The 23,524-nt window shown below is 39.2% G+C and overlaps 2 protein-coding genes across 6 annotated transcripts in view; one reads left to right on the top strand and one right to left on the bottom strand.

Moving 5' to 3' along the window:
* Window positions 1-23,524, bottom strand: part of ECPAS (Ecm29 proteasome adaptor and scaffold) — a 102,985-nt gene that overhangs the window by 12,729 nt on the left and 66,732 nt on the right. For 3 of the 4 annotated variants that reach the window (XM_051641891.1, XM_051641887.1, XM_051641889.1), the window contains exon 50: window positions 8,296-8,927. The exons of the other annotated variant lie outside the window; for it this stretch is intronic. In XM_051641891.1, the coding sequence (XP_051497851.1) occupies window positions 8,867-8,927 (61 nt within the window). In that variant the 3' untranslated portion in view covers window positions 8,296-8,866. Of the gene's footprint in view, window positions 1-8,295; window positions 8,928-23,524 lie in introns of those variants that run through there. 4 annotated transcript variants of the gene reach the window in all.
* On the top strand, window positions 183-23,475 carry SMC2 (structural maintenance of chromosomes 2). Of its 2 annotated transcripts, XM_051641894.1 has the most exons (25): window positions 183-206; window positions 840-1,070; window positions 1,741-1,890; window positions 2,562-2,684; window positions 3,721-3,759; window positions 3,951-4,061; window positions 4,236-4,280; window positions 4,980-5,213; window positions 5,894-6,043; window positions 6,725-6,958; window positions 7,823-7,982; window positions 12,708-12,825; window positions 13,610-13,748; window positions 14,003-14,122; window positions 14,431-14,635; window positions 15,215-15,350; window positions 16,083-16,207; window positions 16,995-17,188; window positions 17,483-17,626; window positions 17,871-18,065; window positions 18,576-18,776; window positions 19,587-19,703; window positions 21,006-21,166; window positions 21,963-22,110; window positions 22,933-23,475. In XM_051641894.1, the coding sequence occupies exons 2-25, from the start codon at window positions 903-905 to the stop codon at window positions 23,176-23,178; spliced, it is 3,663 nt and encodes a 1,220-aa protein (XP_051497854.1). In that variant the 5' UTR covers window positions 183-206; window positions 840-902; the 3' UTR covers window positions 23,179-23,475. The 2 variants fall into 2 exon arrangements, with proteins under 2 accessions (XP_051497854.1, XP_051497855.1); XM_051641895.1 differs by lacking the exons at window positions 183-206; window positions 3,951-4,061 and having other exon boundaries at window positions 799-1,070.

Below are 23,524 nucleotides of genomic sequence, written 5' to 3'. Positions count from 1 at the left end.
ACGCCGCCTCATGGATCTGCTCCCTCCTCCTCGGAGAAGGCGCGAGGAGCCGACCTAGTCCTTCCCGTCTCTCGCCAGGCAGGGAGGAACTCGGCCGCCTGAGGCAGGCAGCGCGGGGCAGCCCCAGCAGGCACCGCCTCTTAACGGTCGTGGCCGAGGCGCCTAAATTCGATTCTTGCGGGCGGCCGGGAGCGCGGCCGGGCGAGGTACCGGGGCTGGGAGGTACCGGGGCTGGGCGGTACCGGGGCTGCCGGGGCCGGGCCGAGGCAGCGGGGCCGGGGAGGGGGCGGCTGGCAGTGGCGGCACGAAGGGCCTGGCTCGCTCCGGCAGCGGAGCGGGCAGGGGAGGCCTCGCTTGGCAGGGGCACGCTCGGCGCCATAAGCGAGAAAACGGGGAGAGCCGCGCGGCGGCGGCGGCAGGGGCAGCGGCGGGGCTGTGCTGACAGCGCCGAGGCTTTGGTGTTGCCGGGGGTCAGGCCTCCGGTGCTGTGGGGCTGAGGAGGTAGCAGGTCTGCAGGCTGAAAAGAGAGACTCCCCTGCCGCCGGGTTCTGAAAGATCTGGGCCTTCCTTGTGCCTTCGCTGTCTGAAGGCCAGCTGTGTGAGGAAGCAGGGTTGTGAGGAGCCTTGTGCCAATTCGCGTCGCTTGAAAACGCTGAAGTACAAGTAATTGTTGGGATGCTTCCTGGATCTGCGGTCTACTTAGAATTTTCTGATTATTTGTATGTGCCTAATCTTTTTATTGTGAGAGACGTGTTTTTTTTCCATTTTCTCACACATTTAGCTGTTTGTTAAGCATGCAGTATGATTCCTTTCTTTTTCTTCTTATTTGAAATACGTAGGATCAATCCAGATACCTTTCTTCGTTCACCAGCACTGCCTGGTGTCTGAGGGACATAGAGAAGATGTACATTAAGTCAATTGTCCTTGAAGGCTTTAAATCCTATGCTCAGAGGACAGAAGTTCGTGACTTTGACCCGTTATTCAATGCTATTACTGGTTTGAATGGTAGTGGCAAGTCTAATATCTTGGACTCAATCTGTTTCCTGTTGGGAATCACCAATCTGACACAGGTAAAGAGAGAGGGTGCATTTAATAAGGGTCTTTCTTCTGTCAGCAACACTTCGTATAACTTTCTTGAGTAATCTCCAATGGAAGACCCAAACAGGTCCTTCTGTCAAAAAAAAGCTCATTTATTGGGATTTTTCATTACATAAAACTGGGTCTCTGCCATTCTTGCTGATTTTTCATTAAGATTGAATTACAGTTTCATCAGTATACTACAGTAGCTCAAAGTATGCATTTTTTATATCTTAAACTGAAAATACTCACTTAAAAGGTAGCAGCATTAAGTTGAAGATATTTTGCAGCTAAAGGTACTAACCTGTTTATTTGTCATAAACTTCTTCACTTTGTGATTGGGTCTTAAAATTTGGCCAACATCAGAAAAAAAAAAAAGAAGTTGCTTTTTGTACAATGCCTGGTATTTAATAGATGATACATCACCTTGCTGTTACACAAAAAAAAAATGTATCCTGTGACATCAGTTTGAATCTGTCTTCAGAGATTTTTTTGGTGCGTGCCCCCCAACCATGTAATTGTAGAGAAATTCCACAGGAATTCTTTAAGTGTACAGCCAGATCTGCATTTTTTTCATCCTTTTCTCAAAAACATACAGTAGGGCATTGAAGCTGTGTAATGAATTTCTTTAAAAAAATGTATTTATCTGTTCCATGGATTTAGGTTAGAGCTTCCAACTTGCATGACCTAGTTTATAAAAATGGGCAGGCTGGAATTACTAGAGCATCTGTGTCTATTACCTTTGATAATTCTGACAAGAAAATGAGCCCTCTCGGTTTTGAAGCTAATGATGAGATCACCATCACTAGGCAGGTGAGTTTTTAATATCTAAATTGCTTAGCAGCGTACATAGATTTTTACCATGCTCAACAGTCACTTTTTGAGGGGAAAAAACCCTAATTTTTAAAGTCCGAGTTTTTGCAATTGAGACAACGCTTCTACAGTGTAGTTAGTAACACAAACTGTAGAAAAAAACCTAATTACTTCGAAAATTAATGTTGTTAAATGTATTATATCAATAACATTTTCTACAGACTTGAACAGAAACATAATAATAAGGAAATAATGTTCCTAAAGCAAGTAATCATTTTCTGTTTAGTGGCTTTTTCTTCTGCTTGTGTATTTTCCTCTTGATGTTTGAACTGTGAGACATTAGGTCTCCAAGAACAAAGGAACCTTTATCTTTTTTATAAAGATTTCTCCCCACTTAAAAAAAAAAAAGGAAAATGTAACAGATCGTGGAGTTCTGAAATTTTCTTGTCAATATTGCCCTCAGTGACTGATCTTATGTTTTATTTAGGTATTTTAAGTGTCTCTTCAGACCAAATATTTGATATTCTATATCGTATGCATATGTATGTGTACGCAAAGATACAATATATGGGATTTGCTCAGATTTTTTATTCTTTACTGCAGTTCATGTTATGCTGTCAAGTCTATTTCTAATCACCTAAAGTTGTTTCTTGTTTCTTTTCCTTCTCCAGATTGTCATTGGAGGTAGAAATAAGTATCTGATCAATGGTGTGAATGCTACCAATACTCGTGTGCAGGATCTCTTCTGTTCTGTTGGTCTCAATGTCAATAACCCTCACTTCCTCATCATGCAGGTATTGTGCACATCTTTATAAAATCCAAAAAGAATAGATGCTTTGGATGCCCCCTCCCTGGAAGTGTTCAAGTTCAAGTTGGATGGGACTTGGAGCAATGTGGTCTAGTGGCAGGTGTCCTAGCCCATGCAGGCAGTTGGAATTAGATTATCTTTAACAGGTCCCTTCCAAACCCAAACCTTTCTATGATTCTATGAAGTTGCACTAAACTTGAGGAGGATAGATACTGGGGGAACATGTGATTTCCTAATCGGAGGAAAGCAACTTCTTAACTTAGTAGTTAAGTTTTCCATTACAGCAGTTTCACCCTAAAACACATGTATCAAAGTTTTTCTAAAACATATTCCTATTTTATTTCCCTTTTTCCCTTTAACAAATAGGTGTTGCTTTTATTATTGTGCTAAACAAAAACCCCAGATATTTTCTTTCCTATTATGTGTGTTCCAAGTTAGACAAAATTTTGAATAAAGTTGATATACCTGCTCTCTTAAGTCACAATTAACAAAGGATAGAGCTGACCAATAGAGAAGACCCTTATAAACATCAACAGAGGGACTAGACAAATTCCTGAAACGTTTGCAAGGAATAATAAACCAGACCAGGATTTACAGTTTCAAATGGAACTGTCCCAGGCTGCAGGGTAGGAAGAGAAGGGCAATTTTGCACATACTCTTCTTCCCCCTAGTTACATGTGAGCTAAATCTCCAAAAAAGCTGGTTTCTGATCAAGAGCTTATTCAACATCAGCAACCTGGTAAGACTAGAACAAAATGCACACAATACTCCTTCAAGGTGTAATCAGGAATGTGGAGGGTGAGCTTAAGATATAGGGGCCATTTCAAGCTTACTCCCTGAAAAAGTGACTAACAACAATTGAGTAAAATAGGTTAGCCAAAAAATAAAAAAAAATGTTTGAGCTTATAATAAAAATTATACAGATAAGTGGGCGGGTTTGGGTTAGTAGTTTTGGTTTTATTTGTTTTTTTAGTACTGCAAGGTACACAATGACCGTTCTTTTTTCATCTTTCTGTCACCAGGGACGAATTACCAAAATTCTAAATATGAAGCCACCAGAGGTACGAAAGTTGTGGGAGTTTTTTGTCTGAAGTTTTACAGATTTGTTTTGAATAACAGAAATAAATATTGGGGCAGGGAGTAGGGATAAAAAGGTATCTGAGGGAGCTGAAATGTTGAACTCCATTCTGTGTTGAACTTATCTAATAACATAAGGGGAACATACAAATTTTGTTGCATTGCTTTATTTTAGATTTTAGCTATGATTGAAGAAGCAGCTGGTACTAGGATGTATGAATGCAAGAAAACAGCTGTCCAGAAAACAATAGAAAAGAAGGAAGCCAAACTAAGAGAAATTCAAATGGTACTACAAGTTGGAAAGTATAGCTTCTTTTATACTTATTAAAGACAACTGAATGTGTTGTGTGGTCCTTACCTTGTAGAATATTTCATTTCTGCACCTGGAACTAGGTATTTATCCTTAGAAGTGTAAGAGTTTTAAAAATCTTTATATAAAGATTCTATTTGGTGTTTTCAGGTCTTGGATGAAGAGATCACTCCAACTTTACAGAAACTGATAGAGGTATGGAAAAAGTAGAGTTACAGGATCCTTAAAGTACTGAAAAAATACTTTCAGCTATGCCGAATTTGTATGTGGTGGCTGAAACAATATCATGTTTTCAAGCTTTGAAGAATCTTTTAAGGGAGAATTTTTTTTTTTCACCATGAGGGTGGTGAAACACTGGCATATGTTGCCCAGGGCAGTTGTGGAAGTCCCCTTCCTGAAAGTGTTCAAGGCCAGGTTGGATGGGGCTTAGAGCAACCTGGTCTAGTGGGAGGAGTCCCTGCTGATGCAGGGAGGTTGGAACCTGATGATCTTTAAGGTCCCTTCCAACCCAACCCATTCTATGGTTCTATGATACAGTTCTCTGAAATACAGAAAATGTAACATTCAGGAGTTCCAGGAAATCCTAGGGGGGAATGTAAGTAGAAGAAAAAAAACCTACGTATAAATAGAAGATAAAAACATACCTTAGTTCTAAAAAATACCCACCTTGTGTCAAGTAATATTTCTGCTGTACAATTAATTGTACAAATTTTTATCTAAGATTTTCCTATGGAGGCTTTCAGTGTACAATACCAAATATATTACTTAACATGGAAAATCCTTTCCTTATCTACAAACAATGATGTTAGAAGTGCTTAGAAAATGTCCGTGACAGTCCTACTTAATATTATTTTTCCATCAAATTTTTGAGTTTTTAAATTTATGTCATTTCAGGATCGATCATCTTTTCTAGAATACCAGAAAGTAGTACGGGCAATAGAACATTTAAGCCACCTCTGTATAGCTTACCAGTTTTTTCTGGCTGAGGAGACAAAGGTATCCTCTGCTGAAGTATCAAGGGAAATGCAGGCTAACTTAGAGAAGCTTTGTGAATCAAGGGCAGAAAATGAAAAGAAGGTGAAACAACTTAATGAAGAAATAGCAGAGCTGGAAAAGGAAAAGGATAAGGTAAGTGAGCACAGAGTCATACTTGTGAAGTTCTGAATACAAGAAATTTTATGAGAAGGAAATTATTTTTACAGATAATATACCCTTCAATTTTTATCTTCTTTTGTTGGGCTGTTTAAATTATACACTGCTCATTGTCATTCTTAACCATTGTCTAAGACATTCATTGAAATTTTTCATTTTTTTCAAAATTCTTTGTTTCCAATCACTGTAAAGGAGTCATAACTGAAGAATATAAACTGTTTGCCTTCCTGTTACTACTCTGTGCATTAAATGATGTTTTGCCAGAGATAGGTTTTTTTCCTCCCTTTTTGCTAATGCCTCCAAAAAAATACACTTCAAGTAGAAAACTCCTGTTCAACAAAAATCAGTACTGACCTTGGTTTTGGGAACAGTAAATCTGGTTAAATACAGGATGGACCACAGGTTCTTTGAATGCCTAAATGCACCTTTTGTACAGAGACAGTGTCCTACAATATGGGATGGCTTGGGGCTTCAGAAGTGGCTTCAAGTTAGTTTGGATTTGAGCAGGAAGCAATGTTCTCATCTGTTTGGATTGGAGTCTAACTGCCTGCTTGATTAGATAATTATATTTTCTACATGTGATTGTGAAGAAAAATATTACAAATACTGTACCAGTTTCTTAGGCTAAATTAAATTTCCTTTCTTTCTGGTTGTAGGAAGTTCATGGTACACTCCGTTCACTGGAAGATGCACTTTCAGAAATTCAGAGAGTTAATACTAAAGCACAAAGTGCCCTTGATCTCAAGAAGCAAAACTTGAAAATTGAAGAGAATAAGTACGAAGAACTGGTAAAAAGTATGCAGGAGGTAAGGCCTTGTAATATAATTTTCTTTAAACACTAAATTAATTCAGATTGAGAGGGACAGCTTTTTTTATTACCTATTATGGTAGGAAAAATCCTTTGATTGGCAAGAATTATATCAGGAAAGCAGAAAAAAATGATAAGGACATTGTTCAATTTGTGTGGCATAGGTATGAGGTTCCTATTAGAAACAAATGTGATGCATACACGAAGGAAGTTCTACTCTTTATGGTTGCCAAACTTCTGCTAAGCTCAGGAGAGATTCCTTCTAGCTTTAAAAAGTAGTATGCTCTCTAGCTTTAAAAAGTATTTAATACACTATTAAAATTAAAGGAGAAATTCTGCTTTGCATATTTGTGACAGTTGATGGTTTCTTTATGCAAGAGGAGCACTGAAGAATAATTTACTTTTAAGATACTTGGAAGAAAGAGCTATTTCTCCTAGTTCTTGGGCAGTTGTAATCTCTTCCTGTATTCCATCTTTTGTAGATCTTCAGTGCACACTCATGGGGCAAGTTGAAAAGTTGCAAAGACAAACTGTAGGATCACAAAATCTCACAAAGGGTCATAAAAATGTAGTTGATGAAACTACTCATAGCTCCTCATCTAAACAACATGAATTTAAAGTTAATGGGACTCAGATTCTCTCTTCTTTGTTTTGGATTTTGTTCTTTGTTTTGCTGAAGGATTCTAAGGCATTAGTGTCAAAAGAGAAAGAAGTAAGGAAGATAGAGGAAGAACTAAAAGCTTTACAGGAAGCAAGTGAAAAAGATGGAGCTGTTTTAACTGCAGCACAACAGCATTTTAATGCTGTGTCTGCTGGCTTGTCCAGCAATGATGATGGGGAAGATGCTACTCTTGCTGGGCAAATGATGACCTGCAAAAATGAAATCAGCAAAGCAGTCACAGAGGCCAAACAGGTACGAATAAAAGCTTTGCATTTCTCAGACCAACCTTCCTGCTTCTTCTGAGAACCATATGACACACTCTTGAAAGGTCAGTGAAAAGATCTGCAGAACAGCTATGCAAGGTATTTTAACAAGCTGGCATATGTGTTAAGGTGACTTTTTGATAAAACAGGTCATTAAAAAAGAACGTAATATTTGCATAGATGTAAACAAATACAGAAAACCTTTAACATTGCTGTGAGGAAGTTTAGAAACTGGCATTTGAGACATAAAGTAGGACTCGGAGTACTCCAATGACTGATGATATTGGATAGGAAGAAATTAAGATGGCTGTCCATGATATACATTCATATTATAGGGATTTCTACAGTAAAACTTAATGAGATCTACATAAAGATGCCTGAGACTGTGAATGGAGAGTTGAGAAGAAACTGTTTTCTCCTCAGTTAAATTGTGTGATAGTCACACGACTGAAACACGCCACTTTTGTCTTAAGATAGGAAAACTGCTGGGGTAGTTCTCACATGGAAGTTACATTTTCAAAGTGGAAAGTGCTACTTGCTTGTTCCTCTTAAGAAAAGCTCTTTTGGGGAAAATAAAAAGGACAGCTGTGTTCCTTGTTATTTTACCTTGTTTCTTCCCAGACTCTATTCATGTGCTACTATGAGTTATTGTACCCAAATACATAATTTATGTTTTTATTTCCAAGTCACCTGTGCTCTTACTTCAAAAAGCCAAGGCTGCGTTTGGGCATTTCTGGAACCAGTGGAAATTGTACAAGTTATATGAGCACCTTGCTAGTACAAATGTTGTAAATCTGCACTTGCAATATTCTCTTTGAACATCTTCTGGTTTTGTATTTTCTTACTCCTACAGGCTCAAATGAAGTTGAATTATGCACAACAAGAATTAAAGAAAAAACAAGCTGATGTTAAAAAGATGGATGGTAACTACAAGAAAGACCAAGAAGCACTTGAAGTTGTCAGAAAAGCAAAAGAAAAACTAGAGGACCAAATGAAGAAGCTGAACTATGAAGGTCTGTACAGCCTCCCGGTGCATAACTTGGGGGGAATCTAAAAAAGAACATACGAGTGTGGTGGGTTGACCTTGGCTGGCTGGTAGGTGCCCACCCAGCTGCTCTAGTACTCCACCTCCTCAGCTTGATAGGGCAGAGAAAAAAATGATAAAAGCCTCTTGAGTGAAGAGAAGGACAGGGAGATCACCAAGTACCATCATAGGCAAAAGAGCCTCAACTTGGGGAAATGAATTTATTACCAATTACACCACAGTAGCATAGTGAGAAATAGCAACAAATCTTAAAATACCTCTGCCCCACCCTTCCCTTCTTCCTGGGCCTAACTTCATTCTGATCTTCTCTACTTCCTCCCCCCAGGCAGTGCAGGGGGTTGGTGAACAGGGTCTGTGGTCAGTTTGTTATGCATTGCTTCTGCCACTGCCACCTCATGCTCTTCCTGTGCTTCAGTGTAGGGTCTCAACCATGGGAGACAGTCCTTCACAAATGTATCCAACATGAGTACTACTCACAGACTGCAGGTGTCATTTACTGCTCCAGAGTGGGTCCTCCTTGTAGTCACAAGTCCAGCTGGGCACCTGCTCCAGCACGGACTCTCCTCAGCTTCCCAGCTTCCTTTGGGTGTATCTACATGCTTCAGTGTGGGACCTCCACAGGTGGCAGGCAGATATCTGCTCCTCCGTGGGCTGCAGGAGGACAGCCTGCTTCACTGTGGTCTTCTCCAGAGACTGCAGGAGAATCTCTGCTCCAGCTCCTGGAGCCCCTCCTTCATTGACTTTGGTGACTGCAGAGTTTTTTCTGTCATATATTCTCATCCCTCTCCCCAGCTGTTGTGCAGCTGTTTTCTCCCCTTCTCAAATATGTTATTCCCAGAGGAGCTACTACCATCACTGGTGGGCTTGGCCTTGGCCAGCCTTGGGTCTGACTTGGAGGGGGCTGGAGCTGGCTCTGTCAAGACACAGAAGCAAAGGAGAAAAAAAGATTTATTCTCTGCTTCCCATTGGCAGGCGATGTCCAGCCCTCAGAAGTAGGGCCTCAGTACACATCGTGGCTGGTCTGGAAGACAAACATCTTGATGAATACCCCCTCCCTTCCTCCTTTCTCTTAGCATTTACTGCTGAGCACTTCTTCACATAATGTGTCATGTTACAAAAGGGCTAAAATAATTTGGCAGGAACTAGACCCTCTGGTGTTCCAGCCAGTCCTCAGATATCGGAGGGACTGGGAGTGTCTGAGATTAGTTTCTGAGTGATGCCCCAATCAGTGTGAGTGGTCTGGTGGCACCAACACCTCTGTTAGACTCCCGTGGGTCCAGATGTACTGCTAATATCACACCCCCTGCCCAGCCACACCCTGCCTGAACTAGCACAGCCACACTCAGAGCTTTGGTCCACATTCAGGGACAACACTCTGGCCAAGTCAAACAACACTGTGATTTATTGAAGCAACAGGTACACAAGTTCTTTGGCTTGCTGGTGGTAAACTAGCTGACTGCAAAGCAGGTGCAGATACCAAGCCTGGCTACTAATGTGTGAAGTGATAAGAAAGAAAGAGAAAATAAAAAGTAAGGAAAAATAAAAGGAAGAGGGAGTTCTAAGAAGGTTTCTAAGTTTCCCAGTGTGCTCTCAGCATAACTGAGTGTTCAGATCTCACCCAAAGGCCTCCCTCTGGGGGAAGAAAGGCTAGGCCTGTCAACTGATCCCAGAGTCAAGGGCAGTCCTGGCAAAGGCCCGGTGATGGTATCTTTCCTGACATTCCTCCCCTCTTAGGCCATTTTTATGGGGTTGTTGTCTTACAGGTGGAGCTTGAGGGACTCTAGACATACAGACCTTTGTCATAATTGGTGTAAAATTCTCTTGCTTTTAAAGGTATAGACTAGAGAAAATTCAGGGCACATGCTCATTGGGGTGTGGTCATCCCCTGAGAGGTGAGTGGCTTTTGGGATGCAGTTTTGTTTTAGTGTTAAAATGAGATTATAATGAGCAAAATTCACTAAAGGACAGTCATTTGTCAAAAGAGTGACAGATTTTTGGCCAAGGGTATCAAATATATGACTTGTCAGGTCTAGCGGACTTTCAGATCCCCATGTTATTTGAAAGTTTAGCCATGCTGTGTCCAAATATGCAGCTTACCAGTTCCATAGTACCTTCATGTTTACCACAGAGCCTGGCTGTGGTGTCTCCATGCTATGTCTCCATAGAGTTATCACACCAAGCTCCCCAGATGTTCCAAAAAACTAGGGTTGCCTGGGGAATTACTGTGGTACAGACTCTGCATGTTGGCTACGTTCTGCTGTAAAGGTTCTGTTAATTTTGTGCCTTCCCTCAAAAGGTGAATATACATGTGATTTGTAAATCATTTGTCATGGGTTAATGCATAAGAGGTTTTCTCAGATCCAAGCAGCAGCCTTGGTTCTGCATGCCATTCTCGAGCTGTAACTATAACATTGAGCTTTGTAAGTCTTAGGAGCAGACACTGCCTGAAAAGATGCTGTTAATTTCAGCAAGTGTGGCTACTTAGAAGAGACTTAACTGAAAAGGAAAATTACTAGAAAGAAAATTGTTTCTATCCTGGCTAAAACTAGGACACACTTTCATTAGTCATCCCACAGTATGGAATAATACCACGTGGCTCAGCGGTCTTGGCTCTGTGCCCTCCCAGCCTCTTGCCCACCCTACTGGCTTTTGAAGCAGGGGTTGGAGGGATAGCCTGCATGCTGTGGGAGCACTGCCCAGCGATAGGCAGAACACTGTTGTATTATCAACACCATTGTCTAGAAATACAAAGCAGAGCACTCTGTGGGCTGCTATGGGGAAGGTTTACCGCATCTCAGCCAGACCCAATGGTAGATGGATAAAGTGACCCACTTCCCTATTCCTTCCTGTTTTTTTTCTACACTCCTTAAAAGTTCATCTCATTTCAGGAAACATTTGATGCAAAAGCTACTCAAAATTGTTGGTATTCCAGAATGACATTCAGAGAAACACATTAGATTTTAAATTTTTTCTTTGCATGTTTGTTATTATGATGGTGTTAATTAATGACTAGAAGGCTGCAATGGCTGGCTCTAAGCTGTTCAGAAGGGATAGGCAGAGAAGGAGAGGCAGTGAGTGGCTCTGCATGTTAGGGAGTGTTTTGATTGTGTAGAGGGCAATGGTAATAGGGTTGAGCAGTTATGAGTAATGATAATGGGCAACATGAATAAGGTGGATATCTTTTTGGGAGTATGTTGTAGAGCACCCAACCAGGATGAAGAAACAGACAGTGGCAGGCAGAAGTCTTGAAATCACCAGCCCTTGTTCTGGTAGGGGTCTTCAACCTACTGAGCATCTGCTGGAAATACAACACAGCAGAGAGCAAACAGGCTAAAAGGTTCCTCAGGTGTGTGTAAGATAACTTTCTGGTACAGCTGGTGAACCTACCAGGGGAGGTACTTCTCTAGACCTGCTGTTTACAAATAGGAATGTTGACAGATGTGGTCAGATGTTGTCTTGGGCTTAGCAACCATGAAATGGTGAAGTTACTGATTCTTAGTGAAGTAAGGAGAGGGGTCAGCAAAACCTCCTACAGGGGTGGTGGAGTCACCATCCCTGGAAATGTTTAAAAGAAATATATAGTGCTTAGTGACATGATTTAAGAACTGAATGGGTAGAGGGATTTAGGTTATGGTTGAACTTTATGATCTTCAAGGTCTGTTCCAACCAGGATGATTCTATGACTTCTTGAGGGCAGACTTCAGCCTGTTCAGGACATTGGTTGAGAGAGTCCCTTGGGAGACAGTTCTGAAGGACAAAGGGGTCCAGGAAGGCTGGATGCTCTTCAAGAAGGAAATCTTAATGCTTAAAGGGACAGTCCCCATGTGTTGTAAGATTAAATGGAGGGGAAGATGACCAACCTGGCTGAACAGGGAGCTTTTGCTAGGACTTAGGAAAAAAAAAAAAAAAGGTTTACCACCTTTGGAAGAAGGGGCAGGCAACTCAAGAGGAGTACAGGAATCTTGTTTGGTCATACAGAGATAAAACTGGAGAGGCAAAAGCCCAGTTAGAGCCCAATTTGGCCACTGTCATAAGGGACAGCATAAAAAATTTTTACAAATACATCAACAATAAAAAGAGAGCCAGGGAGAATCTCTATCCCTTACTGGATGCAAGGGGGAACACTGCAACCAAGGATGACGAAAAGGCTGAGATACTTAATACCTTCTTTGCCCCCATCTTTAATAGTCAGACCAGCTCCCCCAAGGGTGTTCAGCCTCCTGAGCTGGAAGATAACAACAGAGAGCAGAACAACCTCCCCCATAATCCAGGAGGAAGTAGTTAAGGACTTCCTATGGCACCTGGACACTCAAAACTCCACGGAGCCAGGTGGGATCCACCCAAGAGTACTGAGGGAGCTGGTGGAGGAGCTCATCAAGTCTCTCTCCATCATTTAACAACAGTCCTGGCCAACAGGGGAGGTCCCAGATGACTGAAGGGTGGCTAATGTGACACCCATCTACAAAAAGGGCTGGGAGGAGGATCTGGGGAACTACAGGCCTGTCAGCCTGACCTTGGTACCAGGAAAAATCATGAAGATGTTTATCTTGAGTGTGCTCATGTGACAAGTGCAGGACAGCAAGGGGATCAGGCCCAGACAGCATGGGTCCAGGAAAGGCAAGTCCTGCTTGCAATTTTTATGCTAATACATTTCTGTACTCTTGATGTTTACTGTTTATGTTCAACTCTGAAGAAGAGAAAGAAGAAGCCCTTTTAGCAAAAAAGAAGGCATTGACTCGTGAGATCAGCCAACTGAGAGAACTGTATGAAGGCTTAGTGGCAAAGTTTCCACATCTACAGTTTGAATACAAGTAAGATCTCGGTGTGATCTTAAAGGACATTTGAAAGTGGTTTTTGGGGTATTTTATGTGTGGCTTGAGATTTAGAGGATAATTCTATTAATTGCTTAGCTGTTGCTTTCCTTTTACTGCCAGTTAATAAATTAGTAGCTTACTTGTGATGCCAGTGAAGGGAGAAAGTCAGGAAATGTTAACTGAATTAATGGAGAGCAGGCAAAGTGATACAGTCATTCTTAAATTGCAGTCTTATAAAATCTGTGAAATTTAAAAGTTTTGTATGATGGTGTTTGCAAGCCATAACTCAACTACAGTAGCTGAAACTATAGAATCCAAAGGTCTAAACTATAAAAATCCAATCATTACTTTTCAGAGTCCTGCTTGAGGACTGTGAGTAACTTCCTCCACAGAGATCAACAATGTATTTGTCTCCACCAATGAAATAAATGTGTGTATCCTCAGATTTCTTTGGTTATGTAATTGTCAGTCTGAACATATTCCTACAGCAGTGCTCATAGTAGAACCCATACTATTGATCAGTTGAAAATTAGGTGACCAAATTATACCAAAATCAGAAAGGACATTCTTCTGACTTTGAAATGACTACTGGGAAGTCTCATGCCCTGAAGTATTTAAACATTTTTCTGTGGTTTGGTTTGTTGTGGGGTTTTTTTCCTAATACATTTTAGAAATTTGTATATCAATACAATAAGCAGTATGTGTTTTTAAATGTAATTTTTTTAAGATGGGTAGGAGAGAAACTAGTATTTTATGATCGTAATTTAAATTTATTTTTAAGAGATCCAGAAAAAAATTGGGATCCAAACCATGTGAAAGGCCTTGTTGCATCTCTTATCACTGTGAAAGATCTATCCAAAGCAAAAGCCCTAGAAGCAGTGGCTGGAGGGAAACTGTATAACGTTATTGTGGACACAGAGGTATGTTTACTGCTGTACGACAGAACTCGGGATGTTGAGATGAGATCATGTAACTCAGGTTAGCGAGCATTTCCAACCAGAACAACGCTATGAATGCTTAAGAGGTGGTTTAGAGCCATGTACATGATTAAATTAGGTCAAGAGAGTCATGAATGGCTCCTGGCAACAATATATCCCTCTTATAGTGCCCTACTGTCTGTCTTTACAAAATCAGTTATGTATTCAGGCGTGGTTTGTAACTCTTCTCGTTTGAGGTTACTGGCAAAAAGCTTTTGGAAAAGGGTGAACTAAAGCGTCGATACACTATCATTCCACTGAACAAAATTTCAGCCAGGTGTGTAGGACAAGACACGGTCAAGTTGGCCCAAACCTTGGTATGTAAATAAATACACTACTTACAGAATTTTGCTTGCTTTTAATTTGTTTTCTTTGCTAAAAACTAGGACTTCTTAGTGGTTTATATTAGTATGAATTTCTATAGGGTTTGAAGGTATCTTGCTTTCATGTTTTTCCTTTGTATTCTCTCAGTTACTTGATGTTTAGATGGATATTAATTATTCCCCTTTGAAATAGTTTTAACACACAGTGATGTTTTTAGAAAATTTTTGTCGATAAAAGACAAATTACATTTTAAAAATCTTATCGCTTAAGGCATACTAATTGCATTTAATTTGATTTTTAGGCTGGTCCTGATAACTCGCATTTGGCCCTTTCTCTGGTTGGATATGAACCTGAACTGCAGAAAGCAATGGAATATGTCTTTGGAACAACACTGATCTGTAATAACATGGATAATGCTAAGAAAGTGACCTTTGACAAAAGGATAATGACAAGAAGTGTTACAGTTGATGGAGATGTGTTTGACCCTCAGGGCACTCTGCATGGAGGCAAGTGCTGGTTTTATTCATATAATATTGTGCGGCTGTTGATTTGTCTGCCACTCTGTTATTTTTATAAAAATGAACAGTAAACTTTTTGTTTAGACTCATACTGGGGATAATATGATCTGCTAGAGTAAAGACTTGTCAGTCTTGAGCTGAAATAAAATGTATTAGATTAAAAAAATTAATGGCAAACTATTTGCATAAAGTAGTTTAGCTTTTAATACTTAAATCTTACTTGGCTATATAATCCTCTTGGAGAAATGCTTTGAATTAAAGCACTTTTTGAAGTACTTAATAATACATTTGGGGTAAATTAATACACTATGGAAAATTAGTTGATTTCACAAGAAATGCACATGTAGTATTCAAAGTCTGCAGAACTAAATTATGTAACAGAAAAGGTAAGTCTTTCTCCACAGAGACCTACTGTAACTTTCACCTAGCAGTCTTCTGTTTGGTATCTAAAATAATCGTCAACCTGCATCATTATTAACATTTAGAGTTTGCTGTTTGCCACTAGGGAATCCATTACTCCTAGTTCCAATTAGCTTGACTTTGCTTTTTGTTTTTTTCACTGAACAGGTGCTTGCTCACAGGCTGCACCAATATTGTCTAAACTTCAAGAAATTAAAGACATTGAAGTACAACTCAAGACAAAGGAATCTGAACTTGAGACTGTTGAGAAGGAGCTGGCAAGCTTGAAGAGTGTCGCCGAAAAGTATGTTTTGCCCTGTAAAATAGTTATAATCTCTCTTATGTGACTGAGTAAATGTAATATACATTTTTGGAGGGCACAGGGCTTGTTGAGAATGTAATATACAGAAAATTATTCCCTTCCTCCCTCTCCCATTTTATTTTGTATGTACAGCAATCAGCAAGCAAAAGGGGAGTATCTCAGTGGTACTGCTGTAAGGATGTAAATTAAATAATTTTAAGTAAATTTTATTTTCAGCTACTCAGTTGCTGAAGATCTTTTTTAAAAGATGGAATAAAAAAATATGTTTAGTCAGTTCTCTAAAAATTTCATAAGCAGGTGGTATTGTGTAATGTGTATCTACCAGCTGGATTTATTTTTCAAATTGTTTTGAGTTGTAACAGACTTCCAGAAATATGACCAAAAGGAAGAATCTGTTATGCTGCTGTTTGGAAAAACATGAGCTCTGAATTGTTTTCAAATTCCAGGTGTTGCATTTGTTAGTTTTTAATACACCTTATTGGAGCTTCAGAACCAGGAGTTACATGCAGTAACTTACATACCTACAAACTTCACAGTTGCTCTTAAAGAAACTTAAAGACTTCCATGCATTTAAGCTTGTGTTTCCTACAGTCTTCATTGTCTCTCACACTAGAGTGGGAATAGACATGTTTCTTTCTGTACTTATTTCAACTTTCAAACGGAAGTGGTGAGTGCCCTTCATTATAGCAGTGTATGTCATTGCTGTCTGCAAAGGTACCGGCAACTGAAGCAGCACTGGGAGATGAAGTCTGAGGAAGTAGAGCTGTTGCAAACCAAGCTCCACCAAAGTGCTTATCACAAACAAGAGGAAGAGCTGCTTGCCCTGAAGAAAACCATTGGTGACAAATGTGTTATTAGTCTTTTAACTGATTGCTGAGAATAAGATGTCTATTTGCAGTTTGAGTAGCAGAATCTTTGCTGAAGGAACAAATGTTTTCAGCTTTGAAAATACTAGCTTTATATTTTGGAATATGTAACAAATACAGAATCACAATAGATTTGCATGGAGGTGATTCACATAAGGTTAGTCATTCTTTTGTAGTAAATGTTATATTCTTATCAAGTGTCTTATGTACTTTATCATAAAAGGAAAAATGGCTTTGCAGGGAAGTTTAACAATGAATTTAATCCTTGGTTTTACCAAGCCATCTGTTCTTGTAGATATTTAAGGTCAGTATTATAGGTTGAGTAACAAGAAGTGCTGTTCATATAGCTAAGGAAAAATGTAAAAGGAAGCAAATGTATCAGTAAGTAAAACATTTCAAGAAAAATAATGGACAGAAGTTACACATATGTTGACATAGTATTCTAGTGATGAGGTGATACCTTATTAATATCTTATCTGATTAATTAATTATTGATCTTATGATTTGGCATATACTTGCCCTGTAAAAAAAAAAAAAAAAAAAAAAAAGGAAAAAAGAGAGAAAAGCTTGTTTTCATTAATTTTATAGACTGGTTGCACTGGTGCAACTAATAACTGGTAACAACAGTTACTGAAAGAACTGCCTTCAGTAACTAGCAAACATGAAACCACTTTTTTCTGTTGGAGGAAAAGATGAATTTATTTCAGTTGGAGTTCAGGGTGTAAATTTCAAGGTCTCAGTACTGTACTTCTTGATTCAGCTGAGTGTGAAGAGACATTGAAGAGAAGTGAAGAGAGCCAAAAGAAAGCAGAAGATAAATACAAGGTATTAGAGCATAAAATGAAAAATGCAGCAGCAGAATCTGAAAAAGAACTAAAAAATGCCCAGCAGAAACTGGATAGTGCCAAGAAAAAGGCAGATGCTTCAAGCAAAAACATGAAAGAAAAGCAGCAGGTAAAGCTTAACCTTTGTTGGCAATTTTAATAGTGCTTAGCACTTAGAAGCAGTTGCAGTAATCAGAAAGTTTGATTCTCCTTAAGTATTAAAATAGACAGCTTTGGAACTTATTACATTATTCTGTACTCCCTAACATAGAAATCACTGATGGTTTGATTTGGGGTTTTTTTGGGAGTTTGCCCCATTGCTGAAGGATGGGTACTGTTAGACTTCTACAGCATTTTCTACGTCAAAATCTTTATTCTTTCTATTTAAAGTATAACTGTAATAAATGTGAAAACATCTCTCTAGGAAGTTGAAGCTTTAATTCTGGAACTTGAAGAGCTAAAACAAGAACACAACTCCTATAAGCAACAGATAGCAGCTGCAGATGAAGCAATCAAATCCTACCATAAGCAAGTTGATGCTATGGTAGTTGAGGTGTCTAAGACAAAGGTAAAAGTGAATAATGTGTTTCTTTATCTGTTTTGATGTTACCGAACATACGATTCTCTAAAGCTCAAATTACAACATGCATCTCTTGCCAGAACTCAATTATGTTCAGCCTGGGTAGTTATTTTTTTGGCTTGTTACCACATGAATTTTTTTCTCCTTCCTTGCTGTGTCCTTCTCTTTTAACAATTGTCTAACACTAGCCTTTAAAAGAAACTAGTAAGTGGCCCTTTGGTTTCCTTTTCAGGAATCTGTAGAGAAATCACAGAAGGAGCTGGCCAAGCAAAAGGAAGTAATTGTGTTACAGGATAAAGCAATTAAAGCCCGATCTGCAGAGATAGCAAAATACAAAGAACTAAATAACGAATTACAGCTTAAGGTTAAAGAACTGGAACACAACATCAGCAAACATCAACAGGAGGCTGCAGATGCTGCTGGCAAGGTATTTTGGAACTGTCCTTTTCCTTGCATCTTGTGACCAAGAGTGGTTATTTCCCTTGTGACATGCAAAAGAAATAGCTTTTACTTAAAAAGCACTGTCATATTTGCAGCTCTTGACATGGAAAGTTTTATCTCAGAAGGAGGGGGTAGAAACTGTCAGTTGTAACAGAGCTTCTTGGTATGGACTAGTAGAGAGTAGATCACACCGAGAAGAACATTCTGACTGTATGGACAAAGTAGGTAACTACTTAAAGAAGCTAATCTTGGGATTTGGTGACAATAGCTTATGCCTGATGTAGAAACATGTTCCAAATAAATGTGATGTGGAAGTGCTCTTAAAATTTACGTTCATCTACTCTTGGAAAGTATTGTAAAGGTACTTACCTGTACTGTGTTGGGATAGAAAAATGAATGTTGTAGTTTCAGGGCATTGATTTTTTCATAATTATTATTTTTCATTCACATTTTAGAAGGGGGAAAAAAGTGCCTCAAGATATCTTCTTGTTTACAGGTGACCAAAATGCTGAAAGAGTATGAGTGGATAGCTACAGAGAAACAGTTATTTGGTCAGCCAAACACAGCTTATGACTTCAAAACTAACAATCCTAAAGAAGCAGGTCAGAAGCTGAAGATGATGCTGGAGAAAAAAGAGAAGCTGGGAAGGAATGTGAACATGAGAGCTATGACTATGCTTGCTGAGACAGAGGAGAGGGTAAACATATTCTATGTTTTAACATGTAACGATTGGGCAGGTGGGGTATGTGGTATTATGTATAACATAGCTTTAAATTTCCCTATGTTTTATTTCTGAATACACCAAAACCATAACTAGCTCTTCATTAGATAGCAGGAAACCTTTTGTTAGATCTTTTATACTAATCCCGTATTTGTAACGATTCACTTGTGCACTAGATTTCTAGGTTATGCATTATCTTGACTTGCAATGATGATAAATTTAATTACTCCTACCCCAGTCCATCCAAAGCTGGCAGGAGCAACATTAGGCAGGATCTGTGGTATCCATTACAAGATCTGAGCATTACATACTTTAGGTTGCAGATCAAAAACTAGTTCATTTTCAAGCATAACAGCTTGAAGGTGTTCAGAGTTGTGTCAAATTTAGCTGTATCTTGAGGCTTTTCAAGGATTGTCTCAAAACTGTCCACTGACTGACACTTCAACTTTCTACCACTGTTTCACAATTAGAAGTAGCCTGTTCTTCCTGTCAGCCTCCAGAAGCATCCTTTCTTCTCTGGAAAGGTCAATTGGAATGTTTTAACTTGGAGAGGAAGTGCAACTTTCAGACTAATGTGGGTCATCTCCTTTGTCAACTGTTGAAAATTTTAATGCTTTACTTTGCAAGTAATATTATAAAACTTAAATCCTGCATACAGTTAAATGAACACTTTGGATTTCAGTCAAGTGTTATTGGCTATTTCATGGTTGCAAAAATGACAGTGAAACTAAAATGTATTTCAGCACACAGTTCATGGAAATAAATCTTTTCTTCTCATTGCACCAGTACAACGACTTAATGAAGAAAAAAAGAATTGTCGAGAATGACAAGACAAAAATTCTTGCAGCTATTAAAGAGCTTGACCATAAGAAAACTGAAGCTTTAAATATTGCTTGGAAAAAGGTATGACACATGATACCTAGTCTTCACATTTTAGCAGAGTATCAGATTTATCTTAGATTACTGTCTCTTTCTGGAACTCATCGCCTTTGCCCAGTATTTAAATTACAAAACAATAATCTCATTTCTCCTAGTTCATCTCATTTTTGAGAATAAGGCACAAATTCTCTGAGAATTGTAAAGACACAGTTAAACCTGCAAAACTACTTGACCCGTTCCCATTTAGTGCCTGCAAAAATTGAAGGAAGGTTAAGCTCCTGACGTGCCAAAACCATGCTGTCACATGGATGTTGGACAAAACAGTGATACAGTCCATTTTTCTTTTTTTGCTTAAGCCAGTATTAGACCAAAGGTACAAACTTCCAGTTCTGTGTAGCCCTGTACAATGTGGGGCTGTGGACCTAGGCTACTGTTCCTGTTACTAATGGGATAGGCAGTAGTGGAACAGAGCAGCAGCTGATCTGTGTTTATGGTATCTAACCACTCTGCCCTCTTACTGCTAGTTCCGTCATATTGTGTACTATAACAAAAGTGTAACATTTTCACTTCCCACGTGGAAACCTCTTGACACATTATTTTTTGCTGTACCAGGAGAACCTGTACTTTTTTACATTGGAGAAGATCAACTATATCTAAGATAGACTGCACACAAACAAAACATTGGTTTTAGTCATTACTGCCTGTACTGAAGATACCACTGTCAAAACAGGAACTTTTAATTGCAAAATCTTGTTTGGCAAAAATGAGTGAATTATATTTAAAAGCCTAATTGATGGTGGAATAAGTGCATTCTCACATGTATTCCTTGATGCTAGGAAATTTTAATCTACATTTACAAAGTTGGATCTCATCCAATACCTGGACATTGCTTAAGTAAGCCTGGGAAAAAACGGACTGGGGAGGATGCCAACCAAGTATTTGCCTCTTACAAAGTGCTTAGATTTTTAACAGTCCTTTAATTTGGGGAAATCACAATTTACCAGTTCGTAAATCTGACATAGGGCCTAATTGTTTCCCTGGCTGACAGCATGAAGAAGCGTTCCAATATTGCTTTTGTTTGATCCTTCTAAAATGCTTAGTATAAGGTATCCTACCTATGTATCCCTTGGTGTTCCTTCTCTTTTCAGTACAGTGATTTCATACACTAGTATTTGCTCACCGTGCAGTATGTGCTGATCTTCAAGACATAAGGAGTCACTGAGTTAAACTGGACATTGTACCTAGAGAGTAGTGCAGATTACCTCTAAGTTGTTTGTGCTCTTGATTGAAAGCACATACATACGTCTGTTATGGTCTGACTTCTAGGTGAATGAAGACTTCGGTTCAATTTTCTCCACACTTCTACCGGGAGCCAGAGCTATGCTAGTACCCTTTAAATCCCAAAGTATCTTGGATGGTCTGGAGTTCAGAGTTGCCCTAGGAAAGACCTGGAAGGAAGACTTAACAGAACTTAGTGGAGGACAAAGGTTGGTGAACTTTGTGGGTTTTTAATTTGTTTTCCATTGACATGTCTACCTAATTAGAGTTCAGAAAAGCAAGAATTTTATCTTTTCCTATGTTAAGTCAGGAACTCATGTGACTTAACATTGAAAGCATTATTAATTCAGTTCAGCTGAAAGAGGAATTCAGCTTACAGTAATGCATTGCTTGACATATGGTAACAGAATTTTCTTCCATGGAGTAGTGACAAAAAATAACTGTGTGGTGAGAAAACAGCATTTAATTCTAGGGGGTACTGAGGAACTGTTGAATTAAATGCCTCAGCCTTTGAGCTGTAATCTCAAAAATCTACACAGGCCAAGTTCTGCCCCGGTGTCAAAGTAGTGTCAGCATGACAGTTCTCTTCTCCAGTGATTGCATGTAGGGCATGTGCTTCTTTGTTTAGAAAAATTAACAAACTGGAAAGTAGAAACAGAATTTAGGAAGAGGTGAGACAAAGATATAGACATCCTGAGGGACAGAATGCTTCAAGAACTGTACTTTGAAAAACAGCACTGCAAAACTTAGAATTGAAAATAGGAAAAGCAATAGGATGATTTTAAATGTCATCACTCAGCTAGCCTGATCTTACAGTAAAAAGAGCAACATTTGCCATATCTAGTAGAAAGGTTTGAAATTAGAAGTTGTGGCAGAAGCTGTCATTCTGTCTCTTCATAATTCATAGCATGCATCTGCTTTTGAGAAGAGTATTTTCTTAGTACCAAACAGCCAAAGCCTCTCAAACAAGAGGGTAAACCCTGACTTTCTTGTTCTCTACATTAGATCATTGGTGGCCTTGTCCTTGATCTTATCCATGCTTCTCTTCAAACCTGCCCCCATTTATATCTTGGATGAAGTGGATGCAGCTCTTGATCTCTCTCACACCCAGAATATTGGGCAGATGCTTCATGCTCATTTCAGACACTCCCAGGTATGATCTTGAAACTGTTGCAGTCATCTGTTTTGTACTTGGCTCTGTGCTGAGGCAGCCTGCCACTGAGGAGTCTCAGGTGTTCAAGTGTTTTGTTCCATTGATGCGTGTTGTATTTCTTTCAGTGGGAGGTTATGTTGATGATAATGGCAACTGTGAAACTTCTGATTTTAATTTAACACATTGCTGCAGTGTTTAAAAAACAGGCAGTAATAGGGAAGAATACCCTGTTGAAATAAGCCAGGTGCTAGTGGAAAGAATCTCTGTTATCACTGTGGTCTTATGCTTTAAAAAATCTGTGAGACTGAATAAACTTACCATTCTGAGGGAAAGGCAGTACCTATGCCTGTTTGGTAATAGGACATAACCTTCCCATATTTTGAGAGGGGACAGGAACATTTGTTATTGTAAATTGTATATTGTAAGTAATTTGAGCAGTATCTTTAGAGTGTAATATATATATATATACACACACACATATATATACACATAGATCCTGCCTTCTTGTAAAACCTGTGGCAACATCTTTTCCAGTGACCAATTAACCGTGAGCAGGCATTCCATGTTGTGGCCCATATCCCAAGCCAAGTGCTGGCATATGGCCACAGCCATACATTGTTAGCTGCAGAAAATGCCTGGCCTGTGGGTGAACCTGCCTAGCACATTCTGCTGGTTTGAGTTACTTCTAGAGTATTTTTTGAGAAGAATTACCACCCAGATATTAGCCAAATAAAATAAATTAATCCTATTTTTAGAAACCCTTTCCAGTGTTGTTTAAAGTCTTTGTTTGGATTTTACCTTAAGCTTTCTGGTTTGTTTTAGTTTATTGTGGTGTCCTTGAAGGATGGAATGTTTAACAACGCAAATGTCCTCTACAAGACTAAGTTTGTGGATGGTGTATCCACTGTTACAAGATACCAGCAGTTTCAACACAAAAATGCTGCACCGCCCGTCGCAGCTTCACCTCCCCTCGCAAAACGCCGGAAAGTACAGGAGACCTGGAAAAACGGAGTACCTGGAGAAACAGAAAGCTCGTCCACTCACACAGAAGGAGTAGCAGGACGTTAAGTGTTCTCTGTTCCCGCTGTCTAGCTATTTTCTGCATAATAAATTTGTAGCATTGCTATTCATAGAAAAATATTAGGGCAAGTAGCTGTGCTCATTCCTCTTGTTGGCAGGAGCTCTGCAAGCTCCCCAGGAGCTGTGGCAACTGAATGAGGAAAATGGGGTTTAACTTGCTGTGTTCACAGCATTCAGAAAACCTGCTGCAAACTGCAAACACTGTCTTGGTCTGTTGTTGTCAAACACCAGAATACAATGGCATACCAGTGTTTAAGCGACTATACTTCTTTTACTGTTTTTATAACTCCCTAATTATTTGTACTAAAGGTTTTAGCATTAAATACTTTTAAAC

Source organism: Apus apus, chromosome Z (assembly GCF_020740795.1).
Source record: "Apus apus isolate bApuApu2 chromosome Z, bApuApu2.pri.cur, whole genome shotgun sequence".
NCBI classification, from domain to species: domain Eukaryota; kingdom Metazoa; phylum Chordata; class Aves; order Apodiformes; family Apodidae; genus Apus; species Apus apus.
This window is presented reverse-complemented; position numbering and strand designations above follow the sequence as displayed.